This window comes from Rhinopithecus roxellana, chromosome 1 (assembly GCF_007565055.1).
Source record: "Rhinopithecus roxellana isolate Shanxi Qingling chromosome 1, ASM756505v1, whole genome shotgun sequence".
Classification (NCBI taxonomy): Eukaryota; Metazoa; Chordata; class Mammalia; order Primates; family Cercopithecidae; genus Rhinopithecus; species Rhinopithecus roxellana.
Window position 1 is genome coordinate 165,865,947 of NC_044549.1, and position 15,033 is coordinate 165,880,979.

The following is a 15,033-nucleotide window of genomic DNA, read 5'->3' on the forward strand; positions in this document are numbered from 1 at the left end:
TAAATATCGGCTGGGTACGGTGGCTCACGCCTGTAATCCCAGCATTTTGGGAGGCCGAGGTGGGTGGATCACCTGAGGTCAGGAGTTTGGTAGAAAGTTAATTATGGATGCTTTTCCTAGTTCTGTGATTTCCTAATTAGTCCAGGTGGAGTTGCCATCTTTTTTCAGTGATTGGTGTGGGGGAGTAGGAAAGATGTCTGAGTGTTGTTTCTTTATATTGGAATGGTTTCTTTTTTATGATTGCCTAGATTTGTGAGTGTATAATGTTTATTATAAATCTGTATTTTCATATTTCCTTAGGTTTTTGTTTTTGTTATTGGGTCCAGCAGGCAAGGCACCACAGTACCATGAAATTGGAAGATCAATAGCCACTCTCATGACAGATGAGGTAATCAAAATACCCAAGTCTCTTTGAAGTATACGCTGATATGCAGCATATAGTATATATTAAATTACAGTTCTCTTTTCTTTCATAATGAAGCTTTAAAACTTTTCCTTGCTGTGTATACTGTTTTATCTTGTATTTACGTACCTCAGCTATTTGCCTTCGGTTAGGTTTTTAAGACCTTTATTTTCAAGATCAGTGGGTACTTAAAAATTTTTTTTTGTTTTAAATATTTGTAATTATTGACTACCTTCTTGAACTTTTGAAATTTTGGGATTTTTTTTTATCCTGGATTTCAGGATATAATTTCTCTAGGTTTTCCTCGGAACATTTTTTTTCCTGTAAATTTCTCTGATACGGGGTCCTGATCTTTGACGATAACCTACATATTAATCAGGACCTTGTCTTTCTTTTCAAGAGAGATTTGTAATCAGATTCTTGCCAAACATCAATGCTGTGTGTCCCAAGGGTATTTGAAATGCCCCATATCTGAACCGGACCTAATTTTTCTTTTTTCTTTTTCTTCTTCTTTCTCTCTCTTTTTTTTTTTTTTTATTTTGTGGAGACGAAGTCTCACTATGTTGCCAGGCTAGAGTGCAGTGGTGCAGTCTCGGCTCACTGCAATTCTCCTGCCTCAGCCTCCTGAGTAGCTGGGACTACAGACACACACCACCATGCCCAGTTAATTTTTTTGTATTTTTAGTAGAGACGGGATTTCACCATTTGGCCAGGATGGTCTCAATCTCCTGACCTCGTGATCCGCACCCCTTGGCCTCCCAAAGTGCTGGGATTACAGGCCTGAGCCACTGTGCCTGTCCCATTTTTCTGTCCTCTTTCAACCAGCCAGTCACCAGATTCTTTTTACCTCTTCAATGTGTTTTGCATTTAATCTGTCACATTCTTTCCATCTCTACTGCCATTTCTCTGGCTTAGCCTTTGATTTGTGGATTCAGGTAGCCTTTATGGGTCTTTATTGTATAGTATTTTTCTCTGCACTCTCAGTAACATGCAAATTTGTATGTATCATTTCCTTAGTCCAAAGGTATTAGTGACTTCCTATCATATAGTGAAATTCAAATTTAAACTTTTGGCTGGGTGCAGTGGCTCACGCCTGTAATCCCAGCACTTTGGGAGGTTGAGGTGGGTGGATCACTTGAGGTTGGGAGTTTGAGACCAGCCTGGCCAACATGGTGAAACTCCATCTCTACTAAAAATACAAAAATAAGCTGGGCGTGGTGGCGCAGTTCTCCTGCGTCAGCTTCTTGAGTAACTGGGATTACAGGCGTGCACCACCATGCCTGGCTAATTTTGTAGTTTTAGTGGACATGGGGTGTCACTAAGTTGGCAAGGCTGGTCTCAAACTCTTGACCTCACGCGATCTGCCTACCTCGGCCTCCCAAAGTGCTGGAATTACAGGCATGAGCCACTGTGCCTGGTCAGTTACCTTCTTCAAGAGAACTTTCCTGGCTACTTTGTTCTTTCCCATCAGTTTCCCTCTCTATACCCTACGTTCTTTTTGTCAGAGCATCTGTCAATACCTATAATTATTTAATAACATGTTTCACTGTCTTTCCTCCTAGAAAAAAAGGTTATTGAATATATAGGGAAACTTGCCTTACCTGTCACCATTGCATTATCCACAATGCTTTGAATTGTATTTTAGCAGTTAGTAGTTAGCCAGTAGCTGTTGATCATTAAATAAACTATTTAAGTAAAGTTGTTTGCATATCCATGACTATTTTCTTAGGATAAATGACATTTAAATGTCATAGAAGTAGAGTGACATGCTACAGTGTTTTATTTTCTAATCAATTACTATTTCCCAGGCAAAATTTTATTTTTAAAAAATTGTTCTAAACATGTAGCTGTTCTCTTTCATTGTTTGTTGTTGTTATTCATCTGATAATACTGAGTGGATTACCTTGTATAGTTGTTACCCGGGGTGGGCTGAATACCTGCCTGAGATAAGAGTTTAGGTGATTATTGCGAAGCTATTTGTGATATCCAGAGTGGACTATGTGTAGAATTTTTTTTTTTTCAGCTTTAAAACCTTTTTACTCAATACATTTTTTACTTAGATCTTCCATGATGTAGCTTATAAAGCAAAAGACAGAAATGACCTCTTATCTGGAATTGATGAATTTTTAGATCAAGTAACTGTCCTACCTCCAGGAGAGTGGGATCCTTCTATACGCATAGAACCACCAAAAAGTGTCCCTTCTCAGGTAAGAATCCAGAGCTATTCTTCTGTAACTTACTTTATTTTAATAAAATTATTTTTGATTAGCTATGATTCAAAAACTAAAACAGAGAAGTTGTATCCCCACCTCGTCCCTTTTACCTTCTTACCCCCACACTTACCTCCTATGGGTGGACCATTTTTTACTAGTTTTTTGTTTATCCTTTTCATTTTTTATTCAGTACTTGAAACTATGAACATGTAGTCTTGTTTCTCTTACCAAAAGTTAATGTACTGCATATACCGTTCTGTACCTTGCTTTTTTCATATAAAAGTATATCTAGGAGATCTGATGTAAGAAATCATGAAAATATTCCTTATTCACTTTTTCACAGCTTTGTTGTCTTCTATGCATGAGTGTACCATAGTTTATTCTGTTCCTGGGTTCTATCAGTCTTTTGCTATTTCAAACCATGCATGACAGTAATCACATGTCGTTTTAGTCTTGTGCAGATGTATCTGTAGAATAGATCCCCAGTAACAGAATTGCTGGATCAAAGGGGAATTTATTTATAATTTTAGTAGATATTACTAGAATTCCTTCCATCAGCTGGACTGTTTTGGACTCCCACAGTGATGTATGAAAGGGCCTATTTCCCTACATCCTCACTGACACTGTGTGTTGCCAAACTTGGGATATTTGTCAATCTAATAGGTATCTTTATCTTCCTATTTTAAGTATTTTAATGAGGTTTTTAATTTAGTTTTTATGGGACAGGGTCTTGCTCTGTCGCCCAGACTGGAAGGCAATGTCGTGAACATGCCTCAGTTTCCTGGGCTCAAGCAAACCTCCTGCCTTAGCCTCCTATGTAGCCTGGACCACAGGTGTATGCTACAAGCCCCAGCTAATTTTTTGATACTTTGTAGATATGGTGTCTCACTTTGTTGTGCAGGCTGATCTCAAACTCCTGGGCTCTAGTGATTCTCTTGCTTCAGCCTCCCAAAGTTATAGGATTACAGCCGTGAGCCACTGCTCCCGGCCTTATAATGAGGTTTTAATTTGCATTTGTATAATTAGTGAGGTTGAATATTCTTGATTATCTTTTGTTCATTGCCCCACCAGCATGTTTTTTTTTTTTTTTTCTTTCTTTTTTAACATTTAAATTGTTCATTGATCCTTTGGAAGTTTTCATAGCATATTTTATGTGGGTATAGACCCAGCTTCATCTTTTCTCTGAATTGCTGCCTAGTTCTCCCTGTTCATTACAGAGCTAAACATTACTCCTCTTGGTTGGTGATGCTGCCTTTATTAACTAAAATTCCATTTGCATCTAAGCCTGTTTTGGACTTTGTTTTGTTTTCTGTTGGTCTGTCTATTCATGGACCAATTTCACACTCCAATTTTTTAGGCTTTTTGGTATATTTTAATATCTGGTAGGTCTAGACGTGTTCTTGCTCTCCTTCTTACTCTTGTTTTTCTGAATTTTCTTGGCTATCTTGCATATTTATTTTTCTGTGTAGGCTTTAAAATCAGCTTTCTATATTCAGAAATATGCGTAATGGTTTTTTAAAAGTTGTGACAAATTTCTCATTGAATTGAAGGAAGACTAACGTCTTCATGACTTTGAGTCTTTCTATTCAAAAACATGGAGTGTCTCTCACCAGTTGATTTTCTGTTTCAAGCAAGTTTTTGTCTTAAAGGATGTTTCAAGTTTTCCTTACTTATAATTTACATGTTTCTTGATGAGTATATTCATGAGTATTGTATCTTTGTTGCTTTTATATGAATTGAAGGCTATTTGTTATTTTTTATGTGCATATATGCATACACAGTTGACCCTTGAACAATTTGAGTTTGAACTGTGTAGTTCTAATTATGTGGATTTTTTTCAGTAAACATTGGAAAGGTTTTTGATAATTTGAAAAAATTTGCATACAAACTTCATAGCCTAGAAATATCAAAAAATTAAGATTAATTAGGTATTCCTGAATGCGTAAAATATATGTACATACTAGTCTTCTTTAATAATAATTTATTAGCATAAAATATATACAAATCTATTCTAAAAAGCTAAAATTTATCAAAAACTTATACACACTAAGAGTGTACATGGCACCATTCTCAGTGGAGAGAAATGTAAATAAAAGTAAAGATGCAGTATTAAATCCTAACTGCATAAAATTAACTATAGTAAATACTGTACCGCTGTCATATTGTAATTTCATAGTTACTGCCTGTTGCTGTTGCAGTGAGCTCAAGTATTGCAAGTTAACGTGCATAAAATGTTGTGTGTTGCTCATCGTCTCCACATCAGCAGTTTGTCTCTCCAGTAAATTCTGTTTACCCTAAAAAGTGATCATGAGGTTCTCATATATTTTTCATCATGTTTACTGCAATGCTGGAAAGTTTTGAAAAACAACATGGGACTCATACGAAGTCCCATTAGTGCTACTAGTAAGTGTTCCTAAGAAACAGAGAAAAGTCATGCAAATGTAAGACAAAGTGTATTCGCTTGGTATGTACCATAGAATGACATCTGCCATTGCCTACCATTTCAAGATAAATGAATCTAGTGTAAGGATCATTGTAAAAAGAAAAGGAAACATAAAGTCATCACTGTAGCTATGCCAGCAGGCATGAACACTTTTGCTTTTTGCAAAATACCTTTTTATCTCATATTGAAAATGCAACTTTTATGTGGGTGCAGATTACTATAAGAAAGACATATCTATAGATTCTGATATGACCAAGAAAAGGCAGTCATTTTACGACAACATAAAGCAAAAGAAAAGCGAAGGATCAGAGAATTTAGTGCCAGCAAAGATGGTTTGGTAATTTTAGAAAGAAGTTTGGCTTAAAAAATGTCAAAATAACTGGAGAAGCAGCTTCTGCCGTCCAGGAGGCGGGAGATGAGTTCCCAGATCAGATCCTATTAAGAAAATCCCCTGAACGGGTTTTTAATGCAGATGAAAATACTCTGTTCTGGAAATAATGCTACAGAAGACTTTTATTAGTAAGGAAGATTAGTGAGCACCAGGATTTAATGCAGGAAGGGTTAACTGTTTTGTGCAAATGCACTCCAATTTACGATATTTACCCTTCTCTATAAAGCTGTTAATGCTGAGCTTTGAAAGGAAAAGATAAATGCCAGCTTCCAGTCTTTTTGTTGTACAGGAGGCCTGAATGAGAACCCTTTTTCTGGATTGGTCCCATCAGTACATTGTTCCTGAAGTCAGGAAGTACCTTGCCAGTAAGGGACTGCCTTTAAAAATTTTTTTCATATTAGACAATGCCTCTGGCCACCCAAAACCTGTGAGTTCAACACCAAAGGTGTCGAAGTAGTCCACCTGCACCCAAGCACAACGTCTGTAATTCAGTCTCTAGATTAGGGGACTGAGGACCTTTAAGGCTTGTTACATTAGATGCTATATAGAAAAGATTATTAATGCTCTGGAAGAGAACCTTGGATAGCAAGGACATCATGAAAGTCTGCAAGGATTACACCGTTGAAGACACCATCATTATTATAGAAAAAGCCAGGAACATCATCAAACCTGAAACAGTAAATTCCTTCTTGGTGAAACTGTCCAGATGTTGTGCATGACTTAACAGGTTTTACGACAGGGCCACTCAAGGAAATTGTGTATATGGCAAAAAAGGTGGAAGTTGAAGGGTTTCAAGATGTGGATCTTGGAGAAGCTCAAGAACTAATAAACACCACACCAGAGGAGTTAACAGAACACAACTCGATGGAGATGAGTGCTTCCGAACCAGTGCTGGTGATGAGGACAAAGATATAGAATTAGTAGTGCCAGAAAACAAATTGACATCAGCTGATCTGGCAGAAGGGTTCTGATCATTCAGGATTGCTTTTGACTTCTTTTGCGACATGGATCCTTCTATGGTTTGGGTACTACAGGAAACAAGTATTGGTACTGTCCACATTTTAAGAGAAATAAAATAAGTGAAATAGAAATTATGATGTATTTCCATTAAAATTTTCTTTTCGCTAGCTTACTGTATTGTGATAATGTAGGTTATAACACCTCTAACATGCCAAATGTATGTTCGACTGTTCGTGTTATCAGTAAGGCTTTCGAGTCAACAGTAGGCTTATTAGATTGAGTTTCAGGGAGCTATACACAAAATTTCAACTGCATGGGAGTTGGTACCAACTCCCTTGTTTATTCAAGAATCAACTGTGTATTTTATTATTTTTGTTGAGATGGAGCTTTGCTCTTGCCACCCAGACTGGAGTGCAATGGCGCGATCGCAGTTCACAGCAACCTCCGCCTCCCGGGTTCAAGTGATTCTCCTGCCTCAGCCTCCCGAGTAGTTGGGATTACAAGTGTCTACCACCATGCCCAGCTAATTTTTGTATTTTTAATAGAGACGAGGTTTCGCCATGTTGGCCAGGCTGGTCTTGAACTCCTGACCTCAGGTGATCGACCTGCCTCGGTCTCCCAAAGTGCTGGGATTACAAGTGTGAGCCACCATGCCTGGCCTCAACTGTGTATTTTTAATCCTGCTACCATTCTTAATTGTTTGTAATAGTTTTTCAGTCATCATATAATCTGTAAGTAAGGGATAGTTTTATTCCTCCTTTTCTAAATCTTATACTTGTAATTGTTTTCTGTTGTCTAATTGTATTGACTAAAATCTCTAGTACAGTGTTAAATAGCATGGGCTTTAAATAGGCATTTCTTATCTTATTTCTCACTGTAGTCAAATATCTCTAGTATTTCTCCCTTTAAGTAAGATAATGGCATTGGAGCCAAAATATACATTTCATCATGTTAAGAAAGTAACATTATTTCTTTTTTATTGATATTTAAAATATAAATTGATGTAGAATTTTATCAAATGCCTTTTCAGCGTCTCTGGCAAATGGTTATATTAATTTTATTTATCAATTATTATGGTAAATCTTATGAATAGATTTTTGAATATGAAAGAATTCCTGGAGTCAACCCAGTTTGGACTTTAAAGTGGTAGTGGTCTGTGTCTACTATGTATTACTATAGATTGGTTTATAGATTTTTGTGTCATCTTCACATTTTATACTTCACATCAGTATACTTGTTTCATAAAAAAATTTGTAAGTTTTCATTTGTGGTGTTAAACGGTTTTAAATGGTGTAGAATAATTTGATTTTAAAAGTTTGGAAGAATTCCTTTGTAAAGTTTTTTGAGCTTGAATCTTTTGTCATGTAGACTTCAACAATTAGCTTATTTCTTTGGAAATCGGTATATGTAAAACTTCCTATTTTTTCTGGTGTCAGTTTTGGTCAATCGTTTTCCTAGTGTATTACCAGATTCATCTAGGTTTCAAATTTATTTGCATGGAGTTATATAAAGTGTAGTATGTATATATGTATGTATATAAAATGTGCTCACTATGAAATTATTGCCTCTTAGCTTTTTTTGTTTTGTTATTAAAGGTCTATTGTATTTTTCAAGCAGCAGCCTTTAAAATTTATTTTAGTACTTTTAAAAAATGCATTTTATTTTGTATCTTAGTTTCTGCTGTTAGCTGTTTTATTTCGTTCTTTTCACTTTCGTCCAGAAAAGATTTTTTTGTTTTCACATTTTCTGAGGTAGTTGTTTAATTCACTTTTTTTCCTTCTTTCATTTTTGTTAATATAATTGCTTAATTTTCTTGAATGTGCTTTGGCTGGGTCTCATGGGTTGTATTAGGTTGGCGCAAAAGTAATTGTGGTTTCGGCCATTGTCTTTAATCAAATCAAGTAAATGATTAATTAAATCAATTAAATGATTAATTAAATTAAAAATACTGGCCAAAACCACAATTTTATAATTTGTAGTTTTTCAAATTATTTTTGTTTCCTAGGAGTTCTAAAATTTTATCCCTTTCCTCTTTAAGATGTAAGTTTGAAAATTGAAATTTTGTGAGATTTTGACATTTTCAAATGGCAATCTTATATTTGTAGATGGGCCTTGCTATTCTCTAAATATGGAACATGTAAACTGGCTAGCCTAAGCCTTTAATTCAACTAGAGCCTTTGACCCAGTAAACCTCCTGGGATGACAGATCTCTGTCTCCCTTTCCCTTTACCTCTCTGTTTCCTTTTTTTTTTTTTTTTTTTTTTGAGACGGAGTCTCGCTCTGTCGCCCGGGCTGGAGTGCAGTGGCCTGGAGTGCAGTGGCCGGATCTCAGCTCACTGCACGCTCCGCCTCCCGGGTTTACGCCATTCTCCTGCCTCAGCCTCCCGAGTAGCTGGGACTACAGACGCCCGCCACCTCGCCCGGCTAGCTTTGTATTTTTTTTAGTAGAGACGGGGTTTCACCGTGTTAGCCAGGATGGTCTCGATCTCCTGACCTCGTGATCCGCCCGTCTCGGCCTCCCAAAGTGCTGGGATTACAGGCTTTCATCTTTCCCCTTGTATGTGCACATGCACACACATATTTTTAGCCCCGGAAATCTCTTGATGTAACAAGTTAAAAGTTCGTTTCTTTGTCTTCAACAGAGGGGGAGAAATCCTGTATCATGTGAATAGTACTCTTGAATTTGTAATAAAATGTCATGCGAAGTTAATTTTTGTGGAAACATGTTTATCAAACAGCTCTTATTTTTTAAGGGAAGTATTTTAGTAGAAGAAAAATGAAATTTACTTTTTTCTTAATGTAAAGCATATTTTTCAATAGTTAACAGGAGCAGTATGTTTAAAGTTTTGGTGGGAGAGCTGCTTTTTTGGAGGTTACTTCTGTTTGTAGCTATTGATGAATAGGAGTTTGAAATGGTATGTGTGAATGTATTTTATAGTATATTGATAATTAGAATATAAGATTCAAAAAGCTAATTAGAAATTTAAAATATTAATAGAAACTGATAGTAGATTCTATTTTTAAAGAGCAATCTATTTCAGAAGAGAGTCTATTTTAGGAAGCATTCTTTTCTAGGAGAACTGATTAGATACATAATCAATATAAATCTGATATTCACTGTAATTGAAGATGCCGTCTCAAGTTTTCTTAAAATAGAATTCTGAAAATAATGTTTTTTTGTGAAATTCAGGAAAAGAGAAAGATTCCTGTGTTTCACAATGGATCTACCCCCATATCGGGTGAGACTCCTAAAGAGGCTGCTCATCATGCTGGGCCTGAGCTACAGAGGACCGGACGGTGGGTGCAAATACTGATATTTTGAGGGGTTTGGGGGATGATTTGATGAAAACATAAATATTATATTTTTTTCCAAGTGTTTGAAAGCTAATCTTCTATAGTATTTTTTCATATTTAGAAAAATGTGCATTATTATATATAAGGAAAATTTATATGTATAAATATATAAGAAAATTTATAAATAATTGTATTAGTATGTATCAAGCTTTAGTTTAAAAGGAAAATAATAGACTGTATATTCAGAGTATTGCAGTTATATAGTGTGTAGGTTAATTTCCATTGCTTATACAGAAGGTTCTTGAAGAAGGTGTAGAGTCTTCTTATAATTCTTCATATTGAGTTAGAGAATTATGGGAACAGAGAGTAACTACAACTAATAATTTCTTTGTATATGTGCACAGATTTAAAACTCTTAAATGAGCATTATATCATGAGGTAATCTTCCATGGACAAGCATGATTGAACCATTGTATTGCTCTCTGGAAACCCAGCTAGAAAAATTGTTTAAGAAGTTAATTTTTGTAACAAAAAATAGAAATATTGGCAGATGCAAACATTGCCTTAATATTTTGTAGAAGTAGATAAATGTTATAGTATTTTCATACTGTGGAAAAGCATGTGGCTATTGATTTTTTATTGTCCACTGGTGGTCAGTATGGAATTAAATAATCTTAAATATTAAATATTTGTTTAAAAAAAATCTTTAACAGATACAATATTAGGGATTTTGATGACATCCTTAAAGGGTACTATATCATAAAAATAAGTAAGTGGCATACTGAATATAGACTTTAGAGAAACTGAAATTCACAGTTAATTCATTGACTAATGAAGTGTGTTAGTCTCTGTGAACACAACAGAGAAAAGATTTTGACCCTGTGTGAACAGTACTATTCTGTTACTAGCTATTATCGCTTCTTCAAACTGGCATAGGGTTAGTCATTGAGAAGCACTGTGTCAGGCCTCCACTGATCTCAGTCACCTGAGAGCATCTGTACACCCTTTACTAAGTAATTATCAATTTGATGATATACTATAGATTCATATTTTAGATTATTGATGGCAACTTTTTTATTGCAAGCTGATTCCCCTTGCTATCAGATTATGAACAGAGTACTACTTGTCAATTTGTGTTTAGGATTTATTTCAGTATTAACTTAAAAAAATTACAGTGGTAAAACTTGAAATATCCAAAGCATTTGAAAGCTTAATGTTAGTTTTTTGGGTCTGTTTTCTTGCAGTTGGAATTTGAATGATTATTTATTTTTTGAGTATTAAAACGAATTACCGATTTAGTCACCAGTGTTTGTTGAGTGCCTACTATTTCCCAGGTAGTGTTCTAGACACTGTAGATAACGCAGTAAACAAGAAAAAGTCTCCCCTTATGGAGCTTATATTTTATTGGAATGTCTTCAAGTTAGATGTATCCATAAGACTAATTGTTAAAAATGTTGAAATGGTATGGCTTTGATGTACAAACAGATTTTTAATCTACTAATTGAAACCTGTTTTATTAATGTATTAGTTTGTCTACATACACAGTAAATTAAATATCCTGAAATGGTTTTTAGGAATTTTTTTCCCCCTAGACAAAGTGTTTATATGATTGAAGTACTAGTTTTAAAAGCTTTTGAAGTTACTGAATTCATACTACTTGTGCATCTAAGCACAACATACTACATTTATATGAAAGTGTATTTGGATAATAATTGCCTTCCTCGTATTTGTGATTGTTGCCTTGAAGATTTTAATATAGACAATTAATAGAATTGCTTATGTACATTTTCATAAATGGGTTGTTTGGTTTCATTTATTTTGTTATACCTTGCCTTGCACATTTGTGTCCAAAATTACATTTACTCATATAAAATCATTTGCCTGCAATCTTTTCATGATATAGTCCGTAAAATACAGATATCTGTCTCTTAATGAAATATAACATTCCTCTATCAGTAGATTAAATGAGTGTATCTTCTGTAATTTATAAGTTAAATTGGATTTAACATTTTGTTGACAAAACACCTAGGCACCAGCAGTTTTGTGTAGCCCATAGTTGTAGTTTGAACTAGCTAGAATCCTCTAGTGTACAGTTTGACGAGTTTCATCTCACCTATTTAGGCTTTTTGGTGGTTTGATACTTGACATCAAAAGGAAAGCACCTTTTTTCTTGAGTGACTTCAAGGATGCATTAAGCCTGCAGTGCCTGGCCTCGATTCTTTTCCTATACTGTGCCTGTATGTCTCCTGTAATCACTTTTGGAGGGCTGCTTGGAGAAGCTACAGAAGGCAGAATAGTGAGTACAAAGATTGGTAGTGGCCAGGCTCTTAGCTCTTCAGAGGCAAGTGTCTGTATGCATTTGTCTCACTATTCATACTTTCATTTGAAGAGTCTACCCACAGCATGATTAACGTGACCCAAAGCAGACTTTCCCCAAAGGTAATTGCTGTGGAAAACATGGGGAAGCCATTTGAACAGAAGATGCACAGTTGAGGTAAAAAAAATTTAAAAAAGGTTTACTTTGGCTTGCTGGATGAATGGTTTTATAAATTGAGTAAAAGGCTTGGATTGTCTTTTGAGGTGGGGTGGACTGGGAGAAGACACCAGTTGAACTGATTCTGGGTGGGTCATGGGGGTTTTTATCAGTGGGGCTACTTCATATCCTGTAAGATATCATAGGATTAGTTAGAGCCACGTGATGAATATTAACTCTTCAGTCCTGGCTGGTAGGCCTAGACTAGACTGGAAGAATAGAACATAATTGTGGAAACTGTGGCATTTTGAAGTGGCATTTAATTTTGCTGTTATTAAATCTATGTGAAAGTAGCTAAAACTTTTATTTAGAAAATATAATTGAAAGCTTCATTCTTTGATATTACTAAAATGAAAGTTTTTATGTTTTCCTGTTCCTGGTTATACTGTATTCAGAGCTATGGTGCTTTGTAAAATGAAAGGCATTTCTTTGTTGTTGTTGATATGCATTTTAATCAGTTTAATAAGGCATTTAAATGAGACAATTTGTAATTCTTAAGTGTCTTTTACTTAATTGTATTTATTCTTGGGAGAACATTCCTTTTTTTTTTATAGATCAAAGGCTAAAAAATAACCAAAGCTAAGGCATAATTATCTAATTAAAATATTTCATGATCTAAACGTGAAATAAACCTAACAACTGAAATTTTCTTTCAACTCTGAATTTATTTTGGATTATGTAAATCTTTTTACCGTAGTCTTTAATCATTGTATCAAAGGTCCATATTTTTAGTGAGTTGCTTTATGTGCTGTCACAAATTGTGCATGTCACTCTGCTGGTCCCCATGGAAATGTGTTTTATCTGTTACATCATAGAATTGCTGCCTCTTTGTTCATGGACTGTCATTCATTACCTGCCCATCTAATCTTGCTGTTTGATATCTTGCACATGTGACAATGTGTTTGGCGTTGGAGGAATATAGATAAGTGTAAGAATAGCCAGTATCTCCTGTGCTCAAGGATTCTAAGTGAAAAAAGTGTAAAAGACAAAATAGTATGGTATGTGAGGGGAAGGTAAGGGTAGGTAGGCCTTCTGATGAGTACAAAGGAAACTTCTGAATGTGAGAATGAGGTAGGCAGGCAGTGTAATAGGCTGTGGTTTTTTTTTTTTTTGTGTGTGTGTGTGAGGTGGAGTCTCGCTCCATCACCAGGCTGGAGTGCAGTGGTGCGATCACGGCTCACTGCAACCTCCGCTTCTCGGGTTCAAGCAATTCTCCTGCCTCAGCCTCCTGAGTAGCTGGGACTACAAGTGCCTGCCACCACGCCCAGCTAATTTTTGTATTTTTAGTAGAGATGGGGTTTCACTATGTTGGTCAGGCTGGTCTCGGTATCATGACCTCGTGATCCGCCCACCTCAGCCTCCCAAAGTGCTGGCATTACAGGCATGAGCCACCGTGCCTGGCCAGGCTGTGATTTCTTTAGGGAAAAGACAGGTAACAGTATGGCAGTGAACATAGAAACACTTCAAAAATTAGAAAAAAGAAAAAAGATTTTCATATGGCAATATCTGCTTTTCCACCCAAGATTAGGAGAGGGGAACCTTAATTTTATACCCATTTGCCCTTGTTAATGTCTTTTTTGACATCTCCTTGCTTCTTGTCTCAATGTTTTGCTTTCTCTCTCTGTATATATACACCATTTAGACATTTTTTTCCTTTGTTTCTACTTTTTGTTTTTTTGAGACAGAGTCTCACTGTTTCACTCAGGCTATATAGTACAGTGGCATGATCTCAGCTCTCTGTAGCTTTGACCTCCCTGGACTTCTGTCATAGCCTCTGGAGTAGCTGGGACTCTAGGCGTGTACCACCACACCTAGCTAATATTTTGTATTTTTTTGTAGAGATAAAATTTTGTCATGTTGCCCAGGCTGGTCTTGAACTTCTGGGCTCAAACAATCCACCCACCTTGGCCTCCCAAAGTGCTGGTGTTATAGGCGTGAGCCACAGCGCCTGGCCCATTCTTTTCCTTTGACTTAAGCTCTGCATAAATTCATTCCTAAATATGCTTATTGTAATTGAACTAAGGATTTTATGATGGCTTAGCAGTGTCTTCTAAGAACAAACATTTTCTCCACAGGCAAGAAAACAAATTTAGGCCATATAATTAACAAATGTGTCATTAACATGGACACTTCTCCTTTATGTTACCAAAAGATAAATTTGTTTATCTTTGAGTTTGATCCCAATTTTTTTTCTAATAGTGGAAGTATACTTTCATTGCTTACTGTTATTTTGTGATTTTGATTTTGGAAGATGCTGTTCTAGCCGATGATGAGAATTGCTACCATTCATTGACTGTATTCTGTGTGCCAGACACCATGCTTGCTAGGTATTTTTGCAAATACTATTTATGTTCTAGTTATCATCACCTCCATTTCAAAGTGAGAAAGCTTAGGCTTAGAAAGGTTAAGATATGGCCATGGCTGAACACCTAGTAGTAGTCAGTCTTCCCACTGGAAATCTAGTTTCGGAAGCCGTCCTCTTTGCCTGTTGCTGCGCTGCCTCTCATTTCAGCAGGATTGTTTCTTACAAGCTTCTTTTTTCCTTCCCTTTACCAATTAATGGGCTGGCTTTTCTGGATAGTACTTTCCAGTTGACCTTGATGTTTGTAATATGGTAAACTATTCATTCCTTACTTTCTGATTCTTTCCCCCTTTTTCTAGTGGCATAACTAATCATCTGATAGCCTAATTAGTTAGAATGTAATGGTGGTGGTTGTACAAAATTAGTGTGCTAACGTTGATTTAAATTCTCTTAGTCTTTCATTTTCTCTTTATCTTTTCTTGCCAAACTTTAGT

General features: G+C 35.9%; 1 protein-coding gene across 5 annotated transcripts in view; it reads left to right on the top strand.

The window, feature by feature from the left end:
- SLC4A7 (solute carrier family 4 member 7) overlaps positions 1 to 15,033 on the top strand; it is a 109,982-nt gene that overhangs the window by 61,951 nt on the left and 32,998 nt on the right. For all 5 annotated transcript variants that reach the window (XM_030933071.1, XM_030933074.1, XM_010357330.2 and 2 more), the window contains 4 exons: positions 301 to 388; positions 2,464 to 2,610; positions 9,601 to 9,707; positions 11,826 to 12,000. In XM_030933071.1, coding sequence (XP_030788931.1) covers positions 301 to 388; positions 2,464 to 2,610; positions 9,601 to 9,707; positions 11,826 to 12,000 — 517 coding nt within the window. The remainder of the gene's footprint in view (positions 1 to 300; positions 389 to 2,463; positions 2,611 to 9,600; positions 9,708 to 11,825; positions 12,001 to 15,033) is intronic.